At 33.1% G+C, this 24,553-nt stretch overlaps 1 protein-coding gene across 1 annotated transcript; it reads right to left on the bottom strand.

The window, feature by feature from the left end:
- Positions 1-12,281: 12,281 nt before the first annotated feature.
- LOC132751016 (apolipoprotein(a)-like) lies at positions 12,282-21,883 on the bottom strand. The gene is made up of 5 exons (XM_060741115.1): positions 21,553-21,883; positions 20,981-21,060; positions 15,710-15,815; positions 13,975-14,226; positions 12,282-13,300 (listed from the first exon to the last, which is right to left on the bottom strand). The coding sequence occupies exons 1-5, from the start codon at positions 21,881-21,883 to the stop codon at positions 13,092-13,094; spliced, it is 978 nt and encodes a 325-aa protein (XP_060597098.1). The 3' UTR covers positions 12,282-13,091.
- Between the last annotated feature and the right edge of the window lie 2,670 nt (positions 21,884-24,553).

Genomic DNA, 24,553 nt, shown 5'->3' with positions numbered 1-24,553 from the left:
CAAAACAGTCGTGTTTGTTAAATGGTCTGTGTCAATAGATCTGATCTGATAGAAAATCAGCTTGTAAACAACGCCACGCTGGATGTAAGAAATCAGTAGATCAGCTCCTTAGGGAAAACATTCTCTTACTTTTTAAGGTTTTCCTTAAAATATTCATTAGATTTCCATAAGTTTTTTTTAAGAAATTCTTTAGTTACTATTCATAAAATTCCTAAGTGTAAAAATCTACTTACTTCGGTCGAATGTTCCCTTAAGAATATAACATAGATAAGGTACCCTACATGGTGCGAAAAGTTAAGGACAAAATATCAAACAAACTTGACCGATTAGCAGACATGAACATGCCATTAATAGTAATATTGATTTAAAAATGACTCATTATTTGACTGAACTGTACAACTAATAAATTTTAACTGAAGAATTGAAATGAAATGCATATTTTATTATGTTACGAGTGACGGATATATCATGGTATTTCGGATACCCTTTTCAACCAATTCGTCTTCTTAAAACATCAATTATAAATTTTAAGAAAACCAGCATGTATGTTATGTATCTTGATAGAAGTACAAATCATTTATGGCAAAAACTAAAGAACTATCAAAAAGGTAATGAAAATGATAGTCAGTAGTGACGCCGTTTTCAAAGAGTATCAGAATTTGGCTGTTTTCCAGTTATATTTCGTATAGGCCTATATACATGTATACATTCGATATCAGTTATGGTTGAAGTACAAACTTTAAATATGTTGGCAAATTTTGATTAACAACATTGGAAATACTTAGTATCTTCTTCATAACCACTCTTTCATTTCTGTTCAATCACAATAACTTTTGTTATACCTTAAGTATTGGTTAAATAGTTTTTAAGCTCACCTGAGCTTGCTCAGGGTGAGCTTTTAGGGTCGTCTGTCCGTCGTCCGTCCACACTTGTTTGTTAACACTCTAGCGGTCACATTTTTGTCTCAATCATCATAAAACTTACTCAGGATGCTTATTTAGTTGATAGCTCGAATGAGTACGAACGAGGGTCATCTCGGATGAAAAACAAGGTCACCGGAGCTAAAACTAGAAAAACCTTGCTAAAACCCGGGCGGTCATTTTTGCGTCAATAATCATCAAACTTGCTCAAGATGCTTATCTAGTTGACAGCTCGAATGAGTTCGAACATGGGTTATCTCGGATGAAAAACTAGGTCACAGGAGTGCGTCTAGGTGATAGCTTGAATGAGCAAGAACGAGGGTCATCTCGGATGAAAAACTAGACCACAGGAGCTAAAAATAGAAAAACTTTGTTAACACTCAAGCGGTCACATTTTTGCATCAATCATCATCAAACTTTGTCAGCTTGCTGTCTAGAAAAACTAGGTCACCGGAGCTAAAAGACTAAAAACCTTGTTAACAATCTAGCGGTCACATTTTTGCCTCAGTCATCATCAAACTTACTCAGGATGCTTATCTTGTTGATAGCTCAAATGATTTCAACATGGATCATCTAGGATGAAAAGCTAGGTCACCAGAGCTAAAAATAGAAAAAAAAACATTGTTAACACTTTAGCGGTCACATTTGTGCCTCAATCAACATCAAACTTGGCCAGGATGCTTGTCTAAGTGATAGTACGGATGATTTCGAACATTGGTCATCTCGGATGAAAAACTAGGTCACCAGGGCTAAAAATAGACAAACCTTGTAAACACTCTAGCGGTCAGATTTTTGACTCGAGTGTCATTAAACTTGGTCAGGTTGCTTGTCTAGGTAATTGCAAGGAAGAGTTCGAACATTGGTCATCTCGGATGAAAAACTAGGGCTCTGGAGCTAAAAATAGAAAAATCTTGTTAACACTCAAGTGGCTACTGTTTTGATCCCAATATCCTGTAAATTGGTCTGAAAGTTTGTTTTGATGATTTCTAGGTCAAGTTCGAATATAGGTCACCTGGGTAAAAAACTAGGCAACACAGATATGGATAATCCTAGTTAACACTCTAGTGGTCACATTTTTGACTCAACTGTTATGAAACTTGGTCAGAATGCTTGTCTAGGTAATTGTTTGGACGAGTTCAATGGGTCAGGTGAGTGATCTAGGGCCATCATGGCCCCCTTGTTTATATGTTTTATAACTCTCTTTGTATGGGCCTGAATAAAATGTTTCACATTTTGAGTTTCCTAAAACGCTGCGACACAGACTGTCTAATTAAATGTATACATATGTATAAGGTATAGTTGATATTTAAACTGGTCAACTCAGAAATTGTTCACCTCGCCCCTGTAGAGAATTTGCCAGTTTTAAAGAGTTTAACATTTTATTTTTGGATATTTCATTACCACAATTAAAGTGTCTAATAAAAAGCGCGCATCAAAATTAAGTTTAAAGGGTAATAATAAATTTATTTCTGAAATTTAAGTTTCCACTGTATTTTTCCAATTTATTTGTTTTGCCCCCATTTTTTTAAAAATACTAAAGGTTTTAAATTTAGGGGAAAATGGAAACTTTTTCAAATTCGGGAATTTTTCCTTTTTTCCAATTTTTTTTTCAAATTCACTATTTTTTTCTTTTTTGTGTTATTTTTCTTTTAAGGTTTGCATAATTTTTAAGTTAGGAAAACGGTCTTTTTTTTAAAAACATTGTCAAGTTTAATTCACAAAAATTTGTCTTATTTTTTTTTGTTAAGGGTGAAAAACCCTATTTTTGAGTTTTATCTTTAGATAAAAAATTTTTATTTACTTCAGAAAAATTTAAATTTTTTAAAAGGGAAAATAAAACAGTTTTAAAACCCATATTAAAATAAAAGGGGTTTTTCCGTAGGACTCTATTTCTTTAAAGATACGTTTAATTTTTCTATTACAAACCTTCCAAGTATTCGCACTTTTATCGAAACTAAATTATGTAATCTTTTCACCATATCGAATTAATACAGAAGCATACTTGATAAATTACTATACGGAAAAGTATAGCAACCACCCTTTTATGATACATATTAAATGACATTTTTTATAGTTTTATTGTATGTTTGTTATATGTAAATATGCTTTGAAAAAAGAAATACATGTTTAAAAAGATGTAAGTGTTTTATTTTTTCATTTTGCCAGAAATTTCAAGGTAGTTTATATTGCATTATAAGATTAATAACATACGTAAGATTACGAAAAAAGTATTATAATTATATGATTTAAAACATAACTTGATTTAATTGCTTCCTTTATCAAATACAAATATCTTGACTTTTTTTCGTGTCACACATCACATAAGACTATCACATTTATAGAAACTAACAAGAATGCGTCAAAAATAAAATGTTATGGTGATGAAGCGCACGATATTTTATATTTTTCATTGGAAAAAAAATCTCTTTTTATAAAATATAATATGCAGTTAAAATGATTATTTCCACCAATTAAGCTACTCATTGATTTAAAATTGGCGTGTTCAGGGGATGTTGCATGAAAAGGCTTAATCAACTAGTTGCTAATAAAGATAATATATGCTGGTGATGGAGAGAAATCTTTCGGTTAGATTTCTGAAACTTAAGATAAAAAAAGAGACCGATCTGCCATATTTGCCAGCAGATTGAGTAAATGATATATTCAAGATCAAATAACCATGTAGATATTGGTCAGATATATATGGTGTGTTCAATAAATTGTCTTAAACTCTATTTTTACCAAAATGCATGGGCGGTAGATATAACTAGATAAATATTTCAGATCAAGTAAGTTTGTAAAAATTGGTGAGGTATATAATATGTATTAAATAAATTGTCAAAAATCCTGCTCTACGTTTCCAATAAGACGAGATACCTCGGTTGTAACATGCTTAGAATAATGTAATTTTAAAAGACTTTTTGCAATGATTTTGTTAAAGATCCTTCCTGTTACACAATATTTTTATGGTTTTATATCATCAATATGATGCTCCAATTAAGATTTATCAATATGTAAGTTCCAAGAAGCATAATATATAAAAATATTACCGAATTTAACATTTCATGTAAAAAAGGGAGGTAAATCAAAAATTTATTTTCTATAAAGTATAAGTCAAACTTTCAGTACGAAATGAATGTATAGATTTTAATGATTACATATAATGTGCACAAATATTTGCATTTAATATTTTACATTTTCTTTGATGTTTGAAAAATTTTTATAAGCATAATTTTATACATATAAAAACTTTTTCTTTTAAGTGTAAAAAGAACATACAGGACGTGACCAAGTACATGTTTGAAAGGACTGGCCATGTAAGAACATAAATGTATAGGACATAACAGGTTAGAATATATATGTGCAGGACGTGACCAAGTACATGTAGATCATGTAAGAACTGGTCTTGCTATGTTAATGATATGTTAAAAAATTGTAATGCACGCCAATATAGTGATATAAGAATTTCCATTCCAAAACATACTATAGTGAATATTATTACAACTATATTGCAAGAAAATTTTGTTTTAAACTTGCTCTAGTCTTTGAATAGTGTCACCGGTCCTTCTGGTCGTGGTGGCAATAAGTTGCGTACATATCGACTGTTTAAAACAAAATATGAGACAGAATTATTTTGTAAACTCATTATGCCTCCTTGTCATCGCACTGCATTTAGCAAGTTTCGTTGTGGTGTTGCGCCTTTACGCATAGAAACTGGGCGTTGCGAAGGCTTTTTTTACGAAGGCAACTTTTAAAAAGTTGCCCCGTACTTCACTACAGTGTTGTTATATTTTCTGGTCCTTCGGGGTCATTGATGCCAACACTATAAAGTGTTGAGAACTGAGTACCGCTCAGCCAGTGCTAGGGGGCGTGAGGGATGTTGCACTTATACATTATCCCTCATGTACAGACTCAATCAAACCGAGTCTGCAATTCTTATGTTATTTTGTTGTAATTAATGCTTCCGAGGGATCACTTTGTTTCCAGAATTTTGTACTTCACAACAGCAGGTGTCAAGTGCCGTGTGGCAGCCGTAAAAAGTTCAGTGTTGTTATATTTTCTGGTCCTTCGGGGTCATTGATGCCAACACTATAAAGTGTTGAGAATTGAGTACCGCTCAGCCGGTGCTAGGGGGTGTGAGGGATGTTGCACTTATACATTATCCCTCATGTACAGACTCAATCAAACCGAGTCTGAAATTCTTATGTTAATTTGTTGTAATTAATGTTTCCGAGGGATCACTTTGTTTCCAGAATTTAGATGTATTGAAATGAAAATGCCAGTTCTGTGACAGTAATGTCATTCTTGATTGCTTTGTGTACGATGACTTGCGAAAATCATTATTTGATGAAGCCAAAACGGTAGATAATGTATTTGTACAAATGTCTAAAAATGAACAATTAATTTTTCTGTTCACTAAAACTGAAATGATACGTTATTGTGCCAAAACATGTTTTAACATTCTACAACGTCGTCTTTTATTCTCTTGTAAATAATGCCATTATATTTGCTTTAAACATGATAATGTATTTTACCAAGGTTAAGGTAATCCTCGCTAATCAGGCCATGCAAGATCTTATCTTGGATGATAATCGATCTTTTAAAACGTTTTTATAGGCGCGTTAGGGCTCCGATTTACAATTTTCAATTTCTTAGCAGTTTTCATTTTTCGATTAGCGATGGTTACCTTACTTTTAATATTTTGTTTAAATACATTGTAATTTAACTATTTGATTTTAGTCTAACTGTAATAGGTCTTGAATATGTTTATCATTGATATAATGTCTCTTGAAATTCTTAAATAGAATGGTCGTATGCAGATTTTATGTGAATATGTGTAAATATGTATAAAAATGTATATACGAATGAGACAAAAATTAAGTATGAATATATTATATGTTTTTAAGAGTCGTGACCCTGTAAGAACATAAATGTATAGGACATTACAGGTTAGAATATATATGTGTACAGGACGTGACCAAGTACATGCTTGTAAGAGACGTGACCATGTAAGAACATAAATGTATTGGATATTACAAGTAAGAATATAAATGTACTTGACGTGACCAAGCGCATGTTTGTAAGGGACATGGCAATGTAAGAACATAAATGTATAGGATATTACAAGTAAGAACATAGATGTACAGGACGTGACCAAGCGCATGTTTGTAAGGGACATGGCAATGTAAGAACATAAATGTATTGGATATTACAAGTAAGAACATAGATGTACAGGACGTGACCAAGCGCATGTTTGTAAGGGACATGGCAATGTAAGAACATAAATGTATAGGATATTACAAGTAAGAACATAGATGTACAGGACGTGACCAAGTACATGTTTGTAAGGGACGTGGCCATGTAAGAACATAAATGTATAGGACATTACAGGTAAGAATATATATGTACAGGACGTGACCAAGCGCATGTTTGTAAGGGACGTGGCAATGTAAGAACATAAATGTATAGGATATTACAAGTAAGAACATAGATGTACAGGACGTGACCAAGTACATCTTTGTAAAGAAGGTGACCGTGTAAGAATATGGATGTACAGTCTATGAAAAGTAAGAAAAATAGATCTACATGGCATGACCATGAAAATAATTGTAAGGGGCGTGACTAAGTAAGAAAATGAATGTATAGGATATGATTACTGAAGAACACGAATGTTTCAGGGTACATGGGTATCATCAGATATTACTTGGCCATTGGCTTAAAAAGAGCAAAAATTATAAAATACAAAAAATAACATGTTAAAAAACCAAGCAAATATACCTGTACAATTAAAAGTAACTGTCTATTATAAAAACTAACTGTACAGAAGGTTCGATCTCATATTTAATATTGAGAAACAGGCTTTGACACTTTCTCTTACAATATCGTGATAAGATAGAACAAATTCAAATTTGTGATCATCATTCCATCCGTGAAAGTTATGATTAATTTTAACAGCTTCTTCATATAAACTCCTTCTTATTGTTTCATATGTAGAACATTCTAATAAGACATGGTTTTCCGTTTCAACTGCATTTTTACAAATAGGACAGTCTAGCATTAACAGACATATTTTCATATCGCCCCGTTTCTAAACGTATAGGCGCAACACCGCATCTGAATTTAGCCAGAGCGGATCTGTGTTTAGCAGGAATATTACTTGTAGAGACATACATTTCTGTTTCATAACCTTGTTAAAAAATCTATATGATATAAGTTTATTACGACTATTTCTTCTTGAACCAGACATGTTATAAATACTGTTTTTCAATGTACATCCTCACCGTAGGGAACGTGTTACAGTATCGCGCTTTCGGGTTACAGTATACAATTTTCAAGACGGAGCATTATTTGTGGGGAAGACAGGTAGGTGATTTTTATTCCGGTCCATACTACAAGTAGTTTAGTTTCTAAAAGATTTTTGTGCTTCGCTCGTTAGGAACAGGATCCGGTATCTTGTCATATGTTTCCTTAGAACCTGCCACGCAGATTCATCTTTATATTGGTTCTATAACAGCTTAGACCTAGCGACTTTTATCCGATGTTGTTACAGTATATTACCAGATTTCGGTTACAGCTTAGACCTCGATATTTACTAAATATATGCTAAGTAAAATGTATGAACTTTTAAATCTCTAGAAACTCAACTGGTGAGATTATTTGCCAGATGCCTATTCGTCCGTCTGTCGAACACATGTCTGTCCAATCTCATCCGCTCAGTAACTACTTGACTAAATTTTATGAAATTTACATGAATTTCTACCAAAGTTGTTCAAATGGTTTCTGTTGCAATCTGGGATACGAAAACCCAAAATATAGATTTTAAAAAGACAATGTTGTTAAAACTCCTCATCTCGAACCAAAAAGCATTCAAAACAAACCATGACCCTTGCGTCATTTCGAATGCTTCTTTGTTGAAGTGAAGATTATTTTGTCATTTTTTTATTATTTTTTTTATTTCAGACATCCTGTATAGAAGTTTTCATGTCTCTGAAAAAGAAAATAATATTGAAAGATATAGAGTAAAAAATAAGGTCAGACAATTACAATATCTTTTCCATATAGCCTGGTGGAGGTAAATAATAGTGACAGAGCCGAGATAAAATCGTCGACTTCAAATCAGCTTTCCTTTACTGCTGTGATTAAAATCCCGTCATGACGTTGGATGAATCTATCAAGCTAGTTTACGGAAGATCGGTGGTTCTAGTCTTGTACCCGCTCGTGTCTGAAATGTTTTACGAAGGGGTATCTGGGGTCTTTCTTTACACTGAAGACGGAATGTTTTCACATGACCTCCGTGTCGTTGAAACTTAAAATCCAAGAAAACCAAAAGTAACAAACCCTTTACTTACAAAATACATTATTGTAGATGGAAATTCATTCCAACTTAAAATAAGTTTTAAGGTTGCAGTATTTCTCACTTGAATACTGTTTAATCACCCTTAGTTGCCTGCTTTTTAATTGTGTCTTTTGACAGCTTACCTGTGGTATGCATACTTCACAAACTCCAATTTATTTAGTTTCACCCAATGTATTCTCGTTAAGGGCACACGCAATTTTAACCTGAAATGGAATTGCAATAACGTGTCACATTAAAGGTTCCATGATAACCGTCATATAAACACATCCACATATGTTCAAAAATCTAAAGTTTACCAATGTGAATTCTGCTTTATGCCTAGGTCACAAATAAAACGGGCGCCGTCCGATTAAACGATTTTTATAAAATCGGCAGATTTTTTGATGTCGTGGACGCAAAGCGATTTTAAATCTGATACCTTGCGTGGTCATGAATGAAACAGTCGTCGGGCGATTTTTTTGCCAGAAAGAATTGAACGGATCGGGCGATGTCCGTACGGCGCCTGTGCGATTTAAAAGTGAATCGGACGGTTGTCTCGCGGGCGCCGGGCGACAATGACGACATCCTTTATAAATCAGCCAGTTGTAATTATGCCAGCAAAGAAGTCAGCTGCCAAAGCCAAGGGGAAGGCCAAGGCGATGGTCCGTGTTGTTGACACCGAGTCACCAACGGCAAGTAGAAGGCAAAAATCAATCAGACATTCGCATGGACATTGAAGAAAAAATTCATGTTTACTAGTATTCAAAAGAAATTCACAAATATATTTTGAGGCAATTACAACTTCTTCAAGCTGAAATTACAACAAACACAAGCAGCCCGGTCGCCGGATGACAAAACGATGACCGCCCGGTGCCTGTACATGAATCGTCCAGGTACCGAGCGATAATAGTTTGACTACTTGTCACTATTCAGGCACCGGGCGGAGCCCGGCCGATGTCCGCCCGGACGCCTTTTAAATCGGACGGTGTTTTAGTAGAACAAAAAATCGCCCGATCAAAAAATCATCGCCCGGTCGCCGCCCGGCGACCGAGCGATGTCCGCTCGATAATATTTTATACTCAGTGACCCAAAAATTGTCGTCCGGCCGCCGTTAGCTTTTAAGTATTACTTAAAACTCGAAGGCGCCCGCCCGATGAGCAAAATTTTCAGTTGTTGCCGTCCGATAGTCACTGCCGCCGGACGGACGCTGGCCGATATTATGATTTTTTGGAGAAACAGACGCCGCCCGGCGGCATTTTCTTATTTGTGACCTAGGCTTAAGCCGGTGCTCTGAGTCGTGGACGATAGCTTGCAGTTACCACTACCGTCCATGAACAGGTTTAATCAAATTGAGCCTGTAATATTTTCATGTTTTCCATGTTGGACTTCTGCATGTTAAGGATTCTTTTTTTCTCGCTATTTTATTACTAATAAGCATTATTATAATGTGTAATGGAATGAAGCAATAACATTTCTTCTCTCTATACAATTTGATAAACGTTACTGTTGTTGTCCTTAGGACATTACTTATTCTGCAAAAAGTCTAAATCTGAATATAAGTACTTTAAGTAAGGTAAATAGCAAACTATAACTTTTCTGCTGAAGAACAAATGTGATACAACATTTTAAGAATATATTAATTGGAAAAGTATGGTTTATTTCATAAAAATAATGGATACACGAACTTTGTTTGAAATTTGGCAAGTATCTAATCTGTAACCGAAATCTGGGTATATACTGTAACAAAATTGGATCAAAGTCGCTTGGTCTATACTGTAACATTGTTTATTTTTTCTAACGCATTTGACGAACAGGAAAATAGGTTAAACTGGTTGTTTAATTAAATTAATGTTTCTAAACACAAAGGACTAACGTTTTGTAGATTTACTTTTTCTAGTCATGCTTAGATATTGTTGGAATGGGAGAAAATGCATTGGTCTCTCGATTCAAATTTTCAAACTGTATAATCTGCAGTTTTATGAGACAATATAGAGATAAATCTGCAGTGCAGATTCTGAAGAAATATATGACTAAAAACCGGATCATATTGCTTACAAGTAAAGCACAAAACATCTTTTAGGAACTAAACTACTTGTAGTATGGACCTGAATAAAAATCACCTACCTCTCTCCCCATAAATAAGGCCAACATTTTTTTATAAAATGTTTTACGGGACCGCCGACCGTATTTTTAGAGAAAATCAAATAAAAATAAAAGTTCATTTAAGAACTTTTATTTTCATTTTGTCCGCCGACCTCTCTTACCCACTTCTGTCAAAATTAAAAGTTACTCGGTACTTAACTGTAGAATCTTGGTAAAGCAAAGGAACTTGCTTAAAACAAATGACAAGTTAATCGCTTTGATGTTTACAAAATGTTACAAAAGGCGTAACAAAAGGGAAGGGCAATAACTTAACAAGCTTGTAATAAATTAACCCGTGTGAATATCACGCGACACCGGGTCATGAAAGGTCGCGGGGTCATGAAAGTTCGCTTTCATTACAACTATGGCAATTTGAGGAATAAATATTAGAGCATTTTATCACACATGATAGCCTGCAAAGCTGTTTGAAAGCACGACTGGGAAGTAACATCCATTGCATAAGTTGATTTGAATCATCTACACTTTCAGAACAGTTGTAAAAAATTAAATGGGCACGGGATCAAAGTCGTTGATCGACTAAGGTGTCAGAATGAAATATTTACTCGATTTACCACGGAACATGAGAAAACTTTGACACATTAAAATTTAGACTCATGTATAGGTTTTTATAAAAAAAATAAGGTGGAAAATCTGGACTTGCATTTTACTTTGACATATCGAGAAAATTGAGTAATCGAAATTCAACTCGTACGAGTTCTACTTACATTGTAGAATCTAACATTTATTGTTAGTAAATTGATAATAAAAAATCTTTATTATGAATCTTTGAAAACAATTGATTAATTTATAATACCAAAATAATAAATTATTGAAACTTCTTTGGTGGACAGATTTTGTTGTTGTTGTCTTGTTGAAATACAAGGCTTGTTTATAATTGAACACAGTCATCTATAACATTTATTAAGTTTATATTATATCATGACCATTGACCAGTAGACTAAAGGCAGTAGTTATGTGTTTTTTACTAGATCAATATTGAGAAAATTGGCCTTTTTTTGCAATGTAAGATTATGAGCATAAGTCCTCTTTGACATTTCTGTAAAAAATTGCCTGTAATAAATTCTCTACAGAAAACCCTGATTTTGTAACAATGTATGCCATTTGATTATCTATTTACTGTCAATGACTTTCATTTTACTAATCATTTGAACTATGAATAATTTTCAGAAATTGCAAACTTTTTGCACATACATAACTTACTCTCTTAAAGATAATCTAAAGTTGTTGATTTAATTTACCTTGTGAAACTGACATTGTACAATATTATGTTGTACCTTAGTGAATGGTTAAGGTTTCTGACCTCAAATCACTCTCCCTGTGTGATGTTGTTGATAAGAATCCTGTCAGGAACTTAATTTGGATTACCATGAGGAAACTATCAGTAAGCTTATAATAGGTTGGTTGTTCTATCACTATAATCAGGTTGCAAGCTTGTTTCAGTATTGTAAAGCTTGAGAGTGGCAATACAACCTTGTTTGGATACTCTTGAAATGAAGGGACTAAACATTGAATTTGGTAATGCGAAAAGACAAACTAATACAAATTCTAGATCAGCATTAAATATTTACATAAAACAAAAGCAAAAGTGACTTAAAACATTTTTTTCAACTATTTTGTTAAAAATCATGTCAAAAATATTTCAAAACTATAAAATCATTGATTTTATGGATAAAAAATCTGTTTTTGGAGTGTTAAAAAAAATGTTCGAAAATAAAAAATTTTCACCTCATTTGTCATTTTATTTTTATTTTGTGGTCGACTGATCAAAATATTGAATTTTATTTTTATTTTACCCCCCCCCCCCGACCCAATTTTTTAAAAAAATGTCCCGTAAAACATTTAATAAAAAAATGTTGGCCTTACCGGAAAACGCGATAATGTAACACGTTCCCTGACCGAGACCGAGACTCAAACCCGGGGCCCTCGGAAAGCCGTTTCGAGGCTTTACCGACTGAGCTTAAACATCCTTTCCCTTAAAAGTATTAATTTCTGAACTTTGACAAAATTATGACTCTCCAAATTCTTGATAGAGAACATGTAGCAAAGTTTTCCTATGCTAAGTTGAGATTCTCTTTTTCAGCCCTCCAACATGAAAATCATAAGCAAAGAACTCAACTAAATTTAGACGAAGAGTGAGTATAAATAAACTTATCAAAAATACAGTTTTGCTATTACATTAATGTAGGTCAACATCAGGCCATGTATGCCCAAAAGTAAAATATGATGACGCTAGAAAAATCAACATTTACAGTTACACTACTTTTGAATTTTAAACAGAATATGTCATCACACATTTTCTGAAGAGTTTCTAGAGATTTCTAGTTTTGCAAAATCAAATCACGAAGATTTTTTTTAAATACTCGAAGTCTCTTTAAATATTATCAAGACATAAATTAAATCTAACTCTATTATCCCTATTTGAACTGGAGATTTCATGCTGTTTTTAACTTCATGCATATGCAAATACAGCAAATATTATACTCATGTTTGTACAAAATATATCAAATGATCATGAATTATTGTGTGTTGTAAAATAGTACCATTTTACGGCAAAGAACGGTGGCAGCAGTTAGCTGTAATGTTGTTTCAATGAATCAAGAATAGAATTGAATTGTTCTGCGTTCATTCAATGTCTGATTTCACAAAGAGTTCATCATAAACAGACGACAACTATCTTATGTATATTTCGTCTGTTCGCAAATGTACATTGCCGTATGTGTACATTCGCTTCTCTTCCATTGATAGTTTACCTCCGAAATCAATGACCCGCAATATTCCCAGTTTAGGTCATGATACCAGTTAGTGTAACCTTGATCAAGTTCAGTCTCCGTGTGGATCCATTTCCAGACATCTTCCAGCATGACCATTCCGGCCCAGTAGTTCCCTGGAAGGAAACAAACGTTTTTAAAGATTGATAAAAAGGTATCATGCCTTCATGTATGATGCGTTCTTGTACGATATTAGACATAATATCATGACGTAAATTTATAGTGTTGAGTACAATACTGAATTCTATTGGATGATTACACAGCTGTTAAACCTACATTGGACGAGACGCAACTCGAGTCTGATATAGGTTTTGCAACTGTGTATATATATTTTATGATCTCAACAATGTACAATGACCTCCTTACTTCACACCACCTTTTTCGGACATTTTGACAGTTTTTTTTACATCAAATACAAAAAGGAGTTTAAATGACCTTTTTTAAATCCTGAAATTGAAAACGAAACTAGATAGAGTACGAGATGCATTTAATAAAGATCTTTTGTACACAAGAATGAGAAATAAATGTTTGACGATTTCGATGGTACATATTTTTTTCAATTGAAACTTTTGAACTTTTTGCGATATAATTGCAGAAAATTGTGACAAAATATTGCCGCGCAGAAAAATTTCTGCGATACTATGTAAAGTTAAAATGATTATAGCGTATAAACTATATTAGAATGACGTCAAGTTCGAGTTCATGTAACATTTATTTCTCTTGGGTTTTTCTTCCAAGTTTCACTGTCTCAATTTCATTTGTTAGAGAATATTATCTAACAGCCACTTACCACCCGGACACTCGTAAATGCCACAATACTGCCACCTAATTTTGGGGTCTGTTGTGTAACACCATGGTAACCCTAAGCCGTCGGGATCTCTACAATAGTTGGCAGCATCTGTCACAGATCTCTCTGGAAACCTGATGGGTTGAGTTCGTGTATGTGTGTGGGGAGTTTGTGAATCCCATCGCTGGCACGTGTGTCCGTCGTACGTCGTAGTTGTAGTGCCACTATATTGTTTTGAATAGGCACTGAAGCATTCTGAAATATTACCAGGATTTGGTTACTATTTGAGCTTTGTAATTGTTGAAATGAACTTATTAATTTTGGTTACTATTCAGATTTGGTTACCTTTGAAATGTGGTAACTATTGAAATTGGGTTACTTTTTAAATTTGGTAACTTTTGAAATTTAATATATTCAACATTTTTATAACAAACGCTAAAACGCGCCCTGATTTAGCGCAAGAAATGAACTTTAGGACAGCTTCAGAGTTATCACAAGAACTCCAGGACATTTGAAAAATCGGGCATAAATGTGTTAGTCGGGGCTTTATGTATGCAATTTTGCATTATAATTAGGTAATTATGTATGGCAAGGATGCATACTCATTACATTCAAATTGGCAAATAGTTAGGAAATTTTACTAAAAACTACCAGATTTTAAACTGGAGGCGATGTAAAAGGACTATGAATTAGTTTTTGACACATACAAGATGACAAGAGACCTTAATTATTAAAGTTTAATTTACCACTCGCATATTAAAGATGAAATTAAGCATTTTGACGGGTGTTTTGTAGTATTTACAAAAATTTTCCGACGAACCCCGTGACAGTTATCACAAGAACCCCTGACAAGTTATCATAAGAACTCCAACGTGTACCAGCTCATCCCCCGTGTTAAACTACCATTCACAATAGATTAACTTATTTTCGAGACTGTTACTGTAAAATTGTGTTTGTACCTACGGATTAGCTGGGAAAACACCAAAATGTTCTTATTTCGGAGTAAGTCTATTTTTGCTAGTCCGTATGTGTTTTTTTCCCTTAACGCCCCCTCCCGCATATTCTTTCCGGCCGTAAGCGGTTATGCAATAATGCTGTGACATCATATATAGTTTGTAATAATCATATTAAAAGGCTTTTCAAATTAAAACCTCCTTTTATTTATAAAAATATCGTGCTGTAAATAAACGCCTTATAGAGATGAGTACATAAATGGAAGAAATGAACTCGATTTTGACGTAACAAACACATGCATTGTACACTTTGATATTATTCTTTATTTAGTTTGGCTTTACAGATCTCTCTGTAAAAGCCTATCATTTACGCCTTTTTGATCATTTATAATACTCAATTATAATAATTTATTCTTTTTTCGAGTTCACATTTAAAATACTAGATTTTATCGATTGAATTTAAAAAAAAAACAATTTCGTGTATATTACTCATAATATGAGCGATGACAACATATGCAACAATATTTATGGTAAGTAATTCAAGTCTAACTAGGCAATAAACGATATAAACTTGAATTACTCTGTTAGCACAGCGTTCGCGTAGATTTAAGCGTATGATGCACGTCCCTTCCGGTGCTTCCATAGAAAGTGCCGAAAGTAGAAAATCCTTAAATCTCATATCAAAGTTAAAAAATAATCACTGGCTTCGCAATGTATATATTGCAGCCGCTCTTTGATCATATTAAAATTTACTAAAACCAATGTGGCATATAAATAATTTTTACCTCTACTATTTTGTCTGTCAAGTGTTTCAATATGGTATTTCAGAAACTGATCTTCGTCAGCAGATGTAATTTCTACAAGATGACCGTTCAGTTTTTGACATCGGATCTGGAACAAACATGTTTTAAATCATACGAATAAGGTAAATCTCTGAAAACAATACACTTTAAGTACGTGTATTTTTTTACAAAGACCTCCACTCGCTAAGAATCAAAATGTGAAAGCTTAATTTTTATTTCCTTAAGATTTGTAAAAATGGATCTCCAGATAGAAGAGCTTCTGTCCAAAGTGAAGTGAACTTCCGGCCAATTTTTTCAAAACCATCAAAGTTTGGACGCTACTTTTGTTACCGCTATGCTCGCTATACGAGCAGACACTTCAAACCTGCTCTTCTAGCTAGTTAATATGAATTTTGCAAAGCCTAAAAGCCAGCTCTTATACAAAATTTACTAATTTACGCTATTTTAATTATTTATCAATCAAGTATAATAAACCATCCGAAATCATGACATCGCAAAGAATCCAATGGCAGGGAAATAGATTGGAATCAATTAGATTTCCATTTCGGGAAAATTGATAATTATCGTGAAACGTGAACGACCGGAACTGGAAGTTGTGTTCTGCTTATTGGCGACGCCGGTGAGCGGCGTCGTTTCTTATGGAATGTTTTTTGTTTGTTTTTTGTTTGCGTTTTTTTTTTTGCACATGGTAGGAGCTGTTATTATTAGCAGTTAATGGCATGTTGTCTTAATTAGTTTCATTTTGATTTTGAAAAATCAATTAAACAAATATGGTGTTATATTTGTATTTAATAACTTTATGTAAAAAGCATATGCATTTGGATATTTTTTTTCATAAAATGACAGACTCAGTTTTACAGCTTGTCGCGAATAGTTAAAGCCGGATTCCGAATATCGTTGTGGCCTATATGATGTATTCAATTTTGTTATTTAACTCAGGTTAAGTTGTTTTGTTTTTATTTTATAGATTACACTGTTTAATCATTTTTGTTAATTATGCATTGTTTATTGTTTCGTTCTATATACGGTTAGAATTTTTCTGCAAGAAGAACGTTCATATTCAAATGAGTATAAGGATTCGCAATGGAACTGTTGAAAACGATTATTCTATTGAATTTAATCCATATCACGTTTATCTATTGCACATAATGATTGTTTTTACAAAGTGTACCAGTATCCGGATGTTGAAAGCTATCTGGTTTTCTGCAATGTAATTCTACTGTTGTCACATGGCCTTCTAACTTTTTATGAATTCTTTTTACCATTACTTTTAATCAAACTGAGCCTGCAACATTTTATTATTTTGCTGTTTAGGGTGTACTTTAAGGTCTCAGCTGGTTTTCTCTATTTTAAGGGGAAGTAACCCATGTTTACTAAATTGTTAGTTCTTTTCTGTCAATCTAAGGTACAGTTGAGTTAACACCAAAGGTTACACCAAGTGCACTTGGTGTGCACTACATGTGCACTTCTAGTGCACTTCAATGTGTACATTAAGTGCACTTTGAAGTTCACTCCTAGTGCAGTAGACCATTTATGTATTGGACAATCTTTCAGTTTGTATAGCATTACCTTTAATTTAAAGGCCCAACTGGACTATAAAAGCCAGCAGATGGCGCTAGGGCAGGTTTCTTATTAATTTTATGCATGCTTCACTTCAGGGACCCTTTTTCAAAGATTTAAGATTAATTACCAAATGCATTAAAACAACACTTGGCATGTTTGTAGGCATAGATATTTTTGAAAGATTGCCCAAATTATTCAAACTATAACTTTGTTAAGTGTATTTCTGGAAAAAATACTGGTTGTCAAATTTGAAATTTGAATTTCCCTGGGAGGAGCCATGTGATCATTACAGATCATGAACCTTCAGTAGTAAACAGAAGCACGTGGCTGTGTTTATTTCAGGGAGAGAGATTTGTAGCAGACGATGTATATTTCAAGGAGGGAGATTTTGAGCAGACGACAAATTGGAATGCTGAATAATAAGAAAAAAACAATAACTTTTAATGACTTGCTTTATCAAATCCAACAAATTTACAATAATCCATTAAGCTATGATTTGTTTTCTAAATTTCAAAGTACTGATTTAATTTGTATTTGAATGGTTTTAACTTCACGAAAACAGTAAAAGTAACTTCCAGGTATATTTCATTTACACTATATTTTGTTGTAAATATCTTGTAGTCAAAAATTACATTTCACAAATGTTAATCAAACTAAATGTTGCATATGCACAAAATTTTTTATACATAACAGTTTAAAAATATTTTAAATTCCTGTCAAGAACATTTTTAGCAGGTTTTTCCTAAAAAATATGCCCTATGTAAGGCACATCTTTTGGATTTTGATATAATTGTCTGACTTGATGAAAACATACAGCATTCCAGTGAAAAAAAAAGAAGAAAAAATGACTTCAAAAATTATATTAAAACATCCATTAAACCTCTCCTGTGTAAAATCAGCTGTTTTTGTTCCAGGTTAACACTGCATGCTATTTATAGTTCAGGGTTTATAACAGACCTAACAGTTTTACATCACTGATTAGTCACACCCACAAATACTCGCTGCTGCGGCAGCGAATGTGGCCGTTTAATTAAGGAATGTTTTAAATAGCATTTTATAAATTTAATAATTAATTTATTATTTTTACTTTTTGTACTTTGTAAAATTAATAATTTCTATCAATTTAACCTCATTATAAGATTTATGTTGAAAATGATAGAAATAGAAATATTTTATTGGTGTTATTATAATAACCAGGTAAATAATTTGAAATACTAAATGGACAGTAGTAAATATTTTAACTGATTTTACGAATTTGTTGATCTACTCTTTTTATGAATAAAGTACAAATAGTTTACGATATTTTTAGAGACAAATAGTATGATCATTATTTGCTTGGAAATTGTATGGTCTATGGAATATAATGATGTACTATTTACAAATAAAAGGATGATCTGTTCTTTTCTAATAATTAATAGTTGTTTCTTTATTTTTTTAAATTACAATATTTGATAATCCTTAATTCTCAAACTGAGACTGACTAGGACATATATGCTATATATGTTAATGGTAGGATAAAAAAGATTCTGTTTCTTTCTAGAAATCATAAAATAATTTGATGAGCCGTGTGTATCTTAAACAGTTTTGCTAGTAGTTTATGTAATTTATGACTTTCCAAAATGTTTATGGTGTAATTTGCCATAGGGTGTTATACAAGCACATCCTCAGTCCTTCCAATAAACAGCTTGATAAGATTAGATTCTACCCAGGCATTGTCATATCATACTAAAACAAGAATCAACATTTAAGTGTAAAAGGAATACTTTAGACTTCAAAGACTTCCGCCTTTCAAAGTACTCCTAAATAGCAAGGAAAGTAAAAATACCATTTCTTGTGAATAATGCAAATTTTAAAGAGGTTTCCCTACAGTTAGTAAATTATTTTTTAAAAAAGAAAAGAAAAGAAAAATGAAACACTTCAAAAACATACATACATGTATCTTAAAAGAAGAAAGAAGGAGTGTTCAAAGTGAAGTTTAAACTTCAGACCACGATAGTAATAGATTAGGAGATATGCCATTTATATATAGGTATTTATCTGTGGAAGTTTTAGAAGATATTCCATGCAGTACATGTATGTACTGTTGTAGAAGAAATGCAGATAAGTTGGGTAAAAGTGGACTGAAATATTCAAATTGACTCCTTAGATTTAAAACCTGTTTTTAAAAAGAAAACATGAAACATCGCGTAGTAATTAATTCCACGGTTATACAGCTCTGCAAGAGAAGTCTGAAATAGATTATCTTCTCGTACTAGCATTTAACAAACGATAGTACTTGTTTGAAATAAATTTCAAAAAGTATTTGATGTGTTGAAGATAACATGGTTTTTATCATTTTAATAAAATTATTTCCTTCTTGTACAAAATAGAAGGAACATTTCCCTTCATTATAATGATCAACCATGTATTCTTTAATTTGCGAATGGTTATTTACCTTTGGGTCCCATTCACAGCAGTATAAAGGCACTTAGATCTCCGAGTACCTATGGTGTCTCCAAGGAGGTTTATTTTAGGTCCTCTTTTATGTCTAATATTTGTCAATGGTATTTCTGTAACCCTAAGCAATATTTTATTATATGATAATGACTCAGTTATCCTTGTATCTGGTAAAATAAATCTGAAGAAATTTTCTCTTTTGGCATGAGAATTTTAGTGATTGGTTATATTTGACGCATCTTTAAACAGGGTCCTATCCTCCAGGTCACATGTAATGGTTATGATCAATATAAAGTACACCTCCTCTGTTAAGTATTTAGGTGCAAGTCTTGATCAAATATTTCTTGGCGTCGCATTTGATGCTTTGCATCAATGATTTTTTTGCATCAATGATTTTCATGTAACTGCTTATAACTCTTATTACAGGGAAGACATAAATACCATGGGAGGAAAGGAATTATTTACCCTTTTTTATAGCTCACAAAAGACAGACAGTCTTTAAAGCATGCTCTTTAACCTTTAATGACCCACTGATCTGTTATTATAATGACTATATTATATTAAAGCTGCATGTCTTGAGAAGAGCCAAAATATATCAAAACATGCAAACATAATAAAAATGTACTAAGATTTTAAAGCTGCACGCCTCCAGATTAGCCAAAATATTTCAAGATAACCAATAATGAAGAAAATATACTAGAATTTTAAGAGGTAAAAACATTCCAGTAACAAGTTGTATTTGACATGTAATGTGCGGTTTAAGACTGATTTTGCAGTATTTTATCACCATATATTTACAGCGTTACTAACGCAGTAAGGGCTGTGTTTGCACATGTTGACCACTTTTTGATAATTTGCGTGGATTCAAAAAGCTGTTTGTAATGTGTAAATTACTTTCTTTGATCACTTCACAATATTTTACTTTTTAAATACATGTCCAACATTTCGTGAAAATTAACATGAATCTGGAGGCGCGCTGCTTTATGAAAGGTAAAAAGAGTCAAGATTTGTGTTTCAGTTTAAATGTTTCGTCCGTTTAAAGACAAAGTTTGCAGTATTTATTACTATATTTCTACTGCGTTTAACGCAGTAAGGGCTATTTTTGCATATTTTGACCTTTCTGGTAATTTGCTTGAATTATAAGTGCCGATTGCAATATTTGTACGAAATACTTTCTCACAATTTTCATGAAAATTAGCATGAATCTGGAGGCATGCAGCTTTAATTTGAAAATGATCACATTGTTTCACTTACCATAGCATCTATCCAGCTCGCCGATTGGTTACTGATGAAAAAACATGACTTTTCATATGAAATCCAGTTATCAGGACAATCTATAATGAGAATATAATGTATGCAGACGACACTTTCTTTTTAAGTATAAGACCCTTTATTTGCATAAAAATGACGTTTAACATTAAACTTACGTCATGTTTCAGCTTGTAAAATACGTACTTATAAATATTTACTATATTTATTAAGAAAGGCCCCTATTACAAATTAGATTATTATTGTTAGTTACTGAGCCATATTAATAGACTCAAAATAACCAAAAACATCTGGTTGAATTAAAATAATGTAGACATGAAATAGAAAAATCCGACTAGGTTTAACATTACCAGTGCAAGATTTACGATTATATTTAACTATATATGTACCGTTCTAGTGTTAAAGAAATTATACATCCAAAACAGTGATTTTATCGCTAAATAAAACCACTGTTTGGAGTTGGGATGCGAGGAATTATAATACTTTATGCAACAGATCTATAGCCGTGCTGACTTTTTAAATTAATCTATGGAATAATAAAATGCTAAACTTCAAACCTGGTATTTCTGTTGTTGTGTTAAGTGGAGACGAAGTTGTCGCCAAACTTGTTCCAACATGCACTGATTCCTTCGGCGTAGTTACAGCAGAAGTGATTTTTTGAAAATTCGTCGTGAAAGTAGGTAACGTGAGATTCTGAGAATTTGTTGTCTGATCACGAGAATTTGTCGTCTGCTCAAGGGAATTTGTCGTCGCATTAATAAAACACCTGTCTGGAATATTACATTGGCATGTGTTATTCTTATTTGACAGTAGATACACTAAAATTCCGCTTCCAATAAGCAAAATAGAAACACTGAGCAATGCAACATAGACACTCGATTTTTGCATTGTTATCCGTTTTGGGGCGTCTAGCGCAAGCGAGTGACCCAATGGAATTATGATTTGGTTTTAACACATCTCGACTACATTAGGCAAAATAGGTCCAATACTTTGTCATGATATTCAGGGAAACACAATTACCCTTTCTACTTTAAAACTTACTGACCAATTAACTACTAGAATTTCAATCCTTCTTTTACAAAATTACATATATTCTTGCTAAACACATTTTTAATGTTACTACGCCAGCAGTCGATAAATTTTTAAAAGAGAACCAATTTGTTTTCAACCGACTGGTTCCCGATGCGTATCAGACAAGAGCCTTAGAATCAAACTCCTCGCAGCGGTTACTTCCCCTGATCTGTACAGTAACCACTGTCACCACAAGTAAATTCGGTCGAATATAGCCGGATATATTTTTTTCACTTTTAATTTTAAAATAGAATACTTTATAACATTTTAGTTTTCTTTCGTTAAATAGTTATGCTTAATGTACAAGAAAGTAAAAAAATATACGTATAAAAATTATTTTGTAAACATAACGAAAGATATTTTCACTGTGACACCGTATGCATAGTAAACAATGGCAGAATATAAACAGTTATTGAACGATTGCACAAAAAGATTTGATCCGGCACTTGTTTTAAAGTGATAACAAATTGTGTGTCTTGAACTTATTTTGTCTGGAAAGGATGTAATTATAAATCTGCCAGTTTGATATGGGATCCCTGGCGTTCTGAAACTGGCCGCCATGTTTTTGTCACATGATACAACTATCATCACGTGATTTCAGTCGTGGCAGTGGTTAAAGTAGCAAAGCGTGACGTAACCGCTGTGAGGAGTTTGCCTTAGAATGTGCGTGAATAAGGAATGTGAGACGTTTCACTCCCAAGACATTTCACTATTGAGACGTTTCACTCCCAAGACGGTTCGCACCTAGACGTTTCACCCCTAATTTGTCAAATATATGGATGTTTCACTCCCATTTTTTAGATATTTTTTAGGAAAGTTAACAAATTTATTTCCATTTTTAATAGCCATATCAGGATTGATTATTTGTATTTATGTATGTTTTTTCTGTTGTAAATAAGCAATTAAAGTTCTGTAATATACATTTTTTATTTTGTTGCATTGAAAGATGATAATAGATATGGTTGGTTATTCAAAATAAAAATACACAATTGTAAAAAAGGAATTCATACTTATATAGACTATAATATAAACTATACTATGTTCATCCTTGAGAAATAGTACTTTCAGAAACAAGTAAAATCTCTAACTTGCCGTATATAAGCAAAAACGCTAATTTAAAATTGCCGTAGCTTTCGGCCTTGCGGCCTTCTTCAGCAGCATTTATTTCACATTATAGCATAAAATCGGCTATTTTTCCCTCTTTTGCCCATGTTATAACGGGACCAAAACCATGTGTTAACATAGTCACGCGCTCTTGTTATATAGCCCGGTTTCACCTATGCGCAATACATACAGGGCCCAGTAAACAAACAAACAAAAAATGACGATTTGGCCTGTTTGCCGAAGAGCCATGCGCTCTTGTTAAATTGAAATTTATTGATTCGAGGGCCTCAGTTGCATATTCCAGTAACTATGCCGGAAAAACGGCGTATAGACATCGGTGCTAAATCTTGGTTGTCGCCCTTTCTAAGAAACGGACAGTTGTCAATGTAAACAAATACAGAAGAATCTACCTGTCATTCAGTTTAACACTCCGATTAACTTACAAAACTAGATAACACAAAATTGATATGAGAATATGTTTTTTATTTATGTTAATGTTGATAAATGCTCATTATATTTCTTTGAGAGAATAATGCTTAGTGCCTGATTTTGTTATAAACTGGTTTGCTTGAAAAAAATAACCGATTCTGATGTCACTGATCTTTTTTCTACCGTCAATCTGAAATCACTCTAAGAATTTCTGAGGGTCATGTTTTGTCTTGGGTAGAGGGTAGAGTAATGTAACGTTTTTTTCTTGAGATAATAAATCTCCAAAGGCCAAGCTTTGTTAAATAAATTAAAATTCAAAATTTCGTTCGGTTCCGAGAATTTTCCAAGTTGTTGGCCCCGGAAAAATGAAACGCATACGTAAAACATAGAATTGGATAAATACCGTCCAAGCACAAGAATTTAATGCAATTGTGTTTTGTATAAACTATACATCACGAATCTGTTTGAAAATTTTATGCTATAATAGCGTCAACGCACGTTTATTTCGTGTTATAAAGTCTGCAGAGTCCCTCGGAACTGTTGGAGCCCTCGCCCTACCGGGCTCGGGCACCAACCGTTCCTCGGGACTCTGCAGACGTTATAACACGGAAAAACGTGCGTTAACCCTATATACAAATATATCAAAACAAAACAATGGAAGTGACGTAACGTCAATGAACGACGCCCGCCGTGGCGTTGGTTGCCGTCTGCCGCGTTATTCTTTTGTATTAACTCCATACGGTCTATAGGTTCTTAATTTATTTTTCCACAAATTTTCTATTGTTTTTCTGTATTGTTCATTCCCGTATAGCTTTTCAAGCCCCATTATTGAAAAATCATTTACTGTGTGGTCGTTCGTATAAAAATGCGCCGCTAACGGATCGTTGTATTTGGTTCGTATTCTGGATATATATATATATATATATATAGTATTATTTTAGATGAGATTGTTGA

The sequence above is a fragment of the Ruditapes philippinarum genome, unplaced genomic scaffold, assembly GCF_026571515.1.
Source record: "Ruditapes philippinarum isolate M1 unplaced genomic scaffold, ASM2657151v2 ctg1618_1_1_1_1, whole genome shotgun sequence".
NCBI lineage: Eukaryota > Metazoa > Mollusca > Bivalvia > Venerida > Veneridae > Ruditapes > Ruditapes philippinarum.
This window is presented reverse-complemented; position numbering and strand designations above follow the sequence as displayed.

Excerpts from the sequence above, each read along its gene's own strand:
- LOC132751016 (XM_060741115.1), bottom strand. The coding sequence starts at position 21,883 with ATGCAAAAATCGAGTGTCTATGTTGCATTGCTCAGTGTTTCTATTTTG. Across the intron at positions 21,061-21,552 it reads CACAACAACAGAAATACCAG|ATTGTCCTGATAACTGGATT; the intron begins GTTTGAAGTTTA and ends TTCTCATTATAG. Across the intron at positions 14,227-15,709 it reads TGACAGACAAAATAGTAGAG|AATGCTTCAGTGCCTATTCA; the intron begins GTAAAAATTATT and ends GTAATATTTCAG.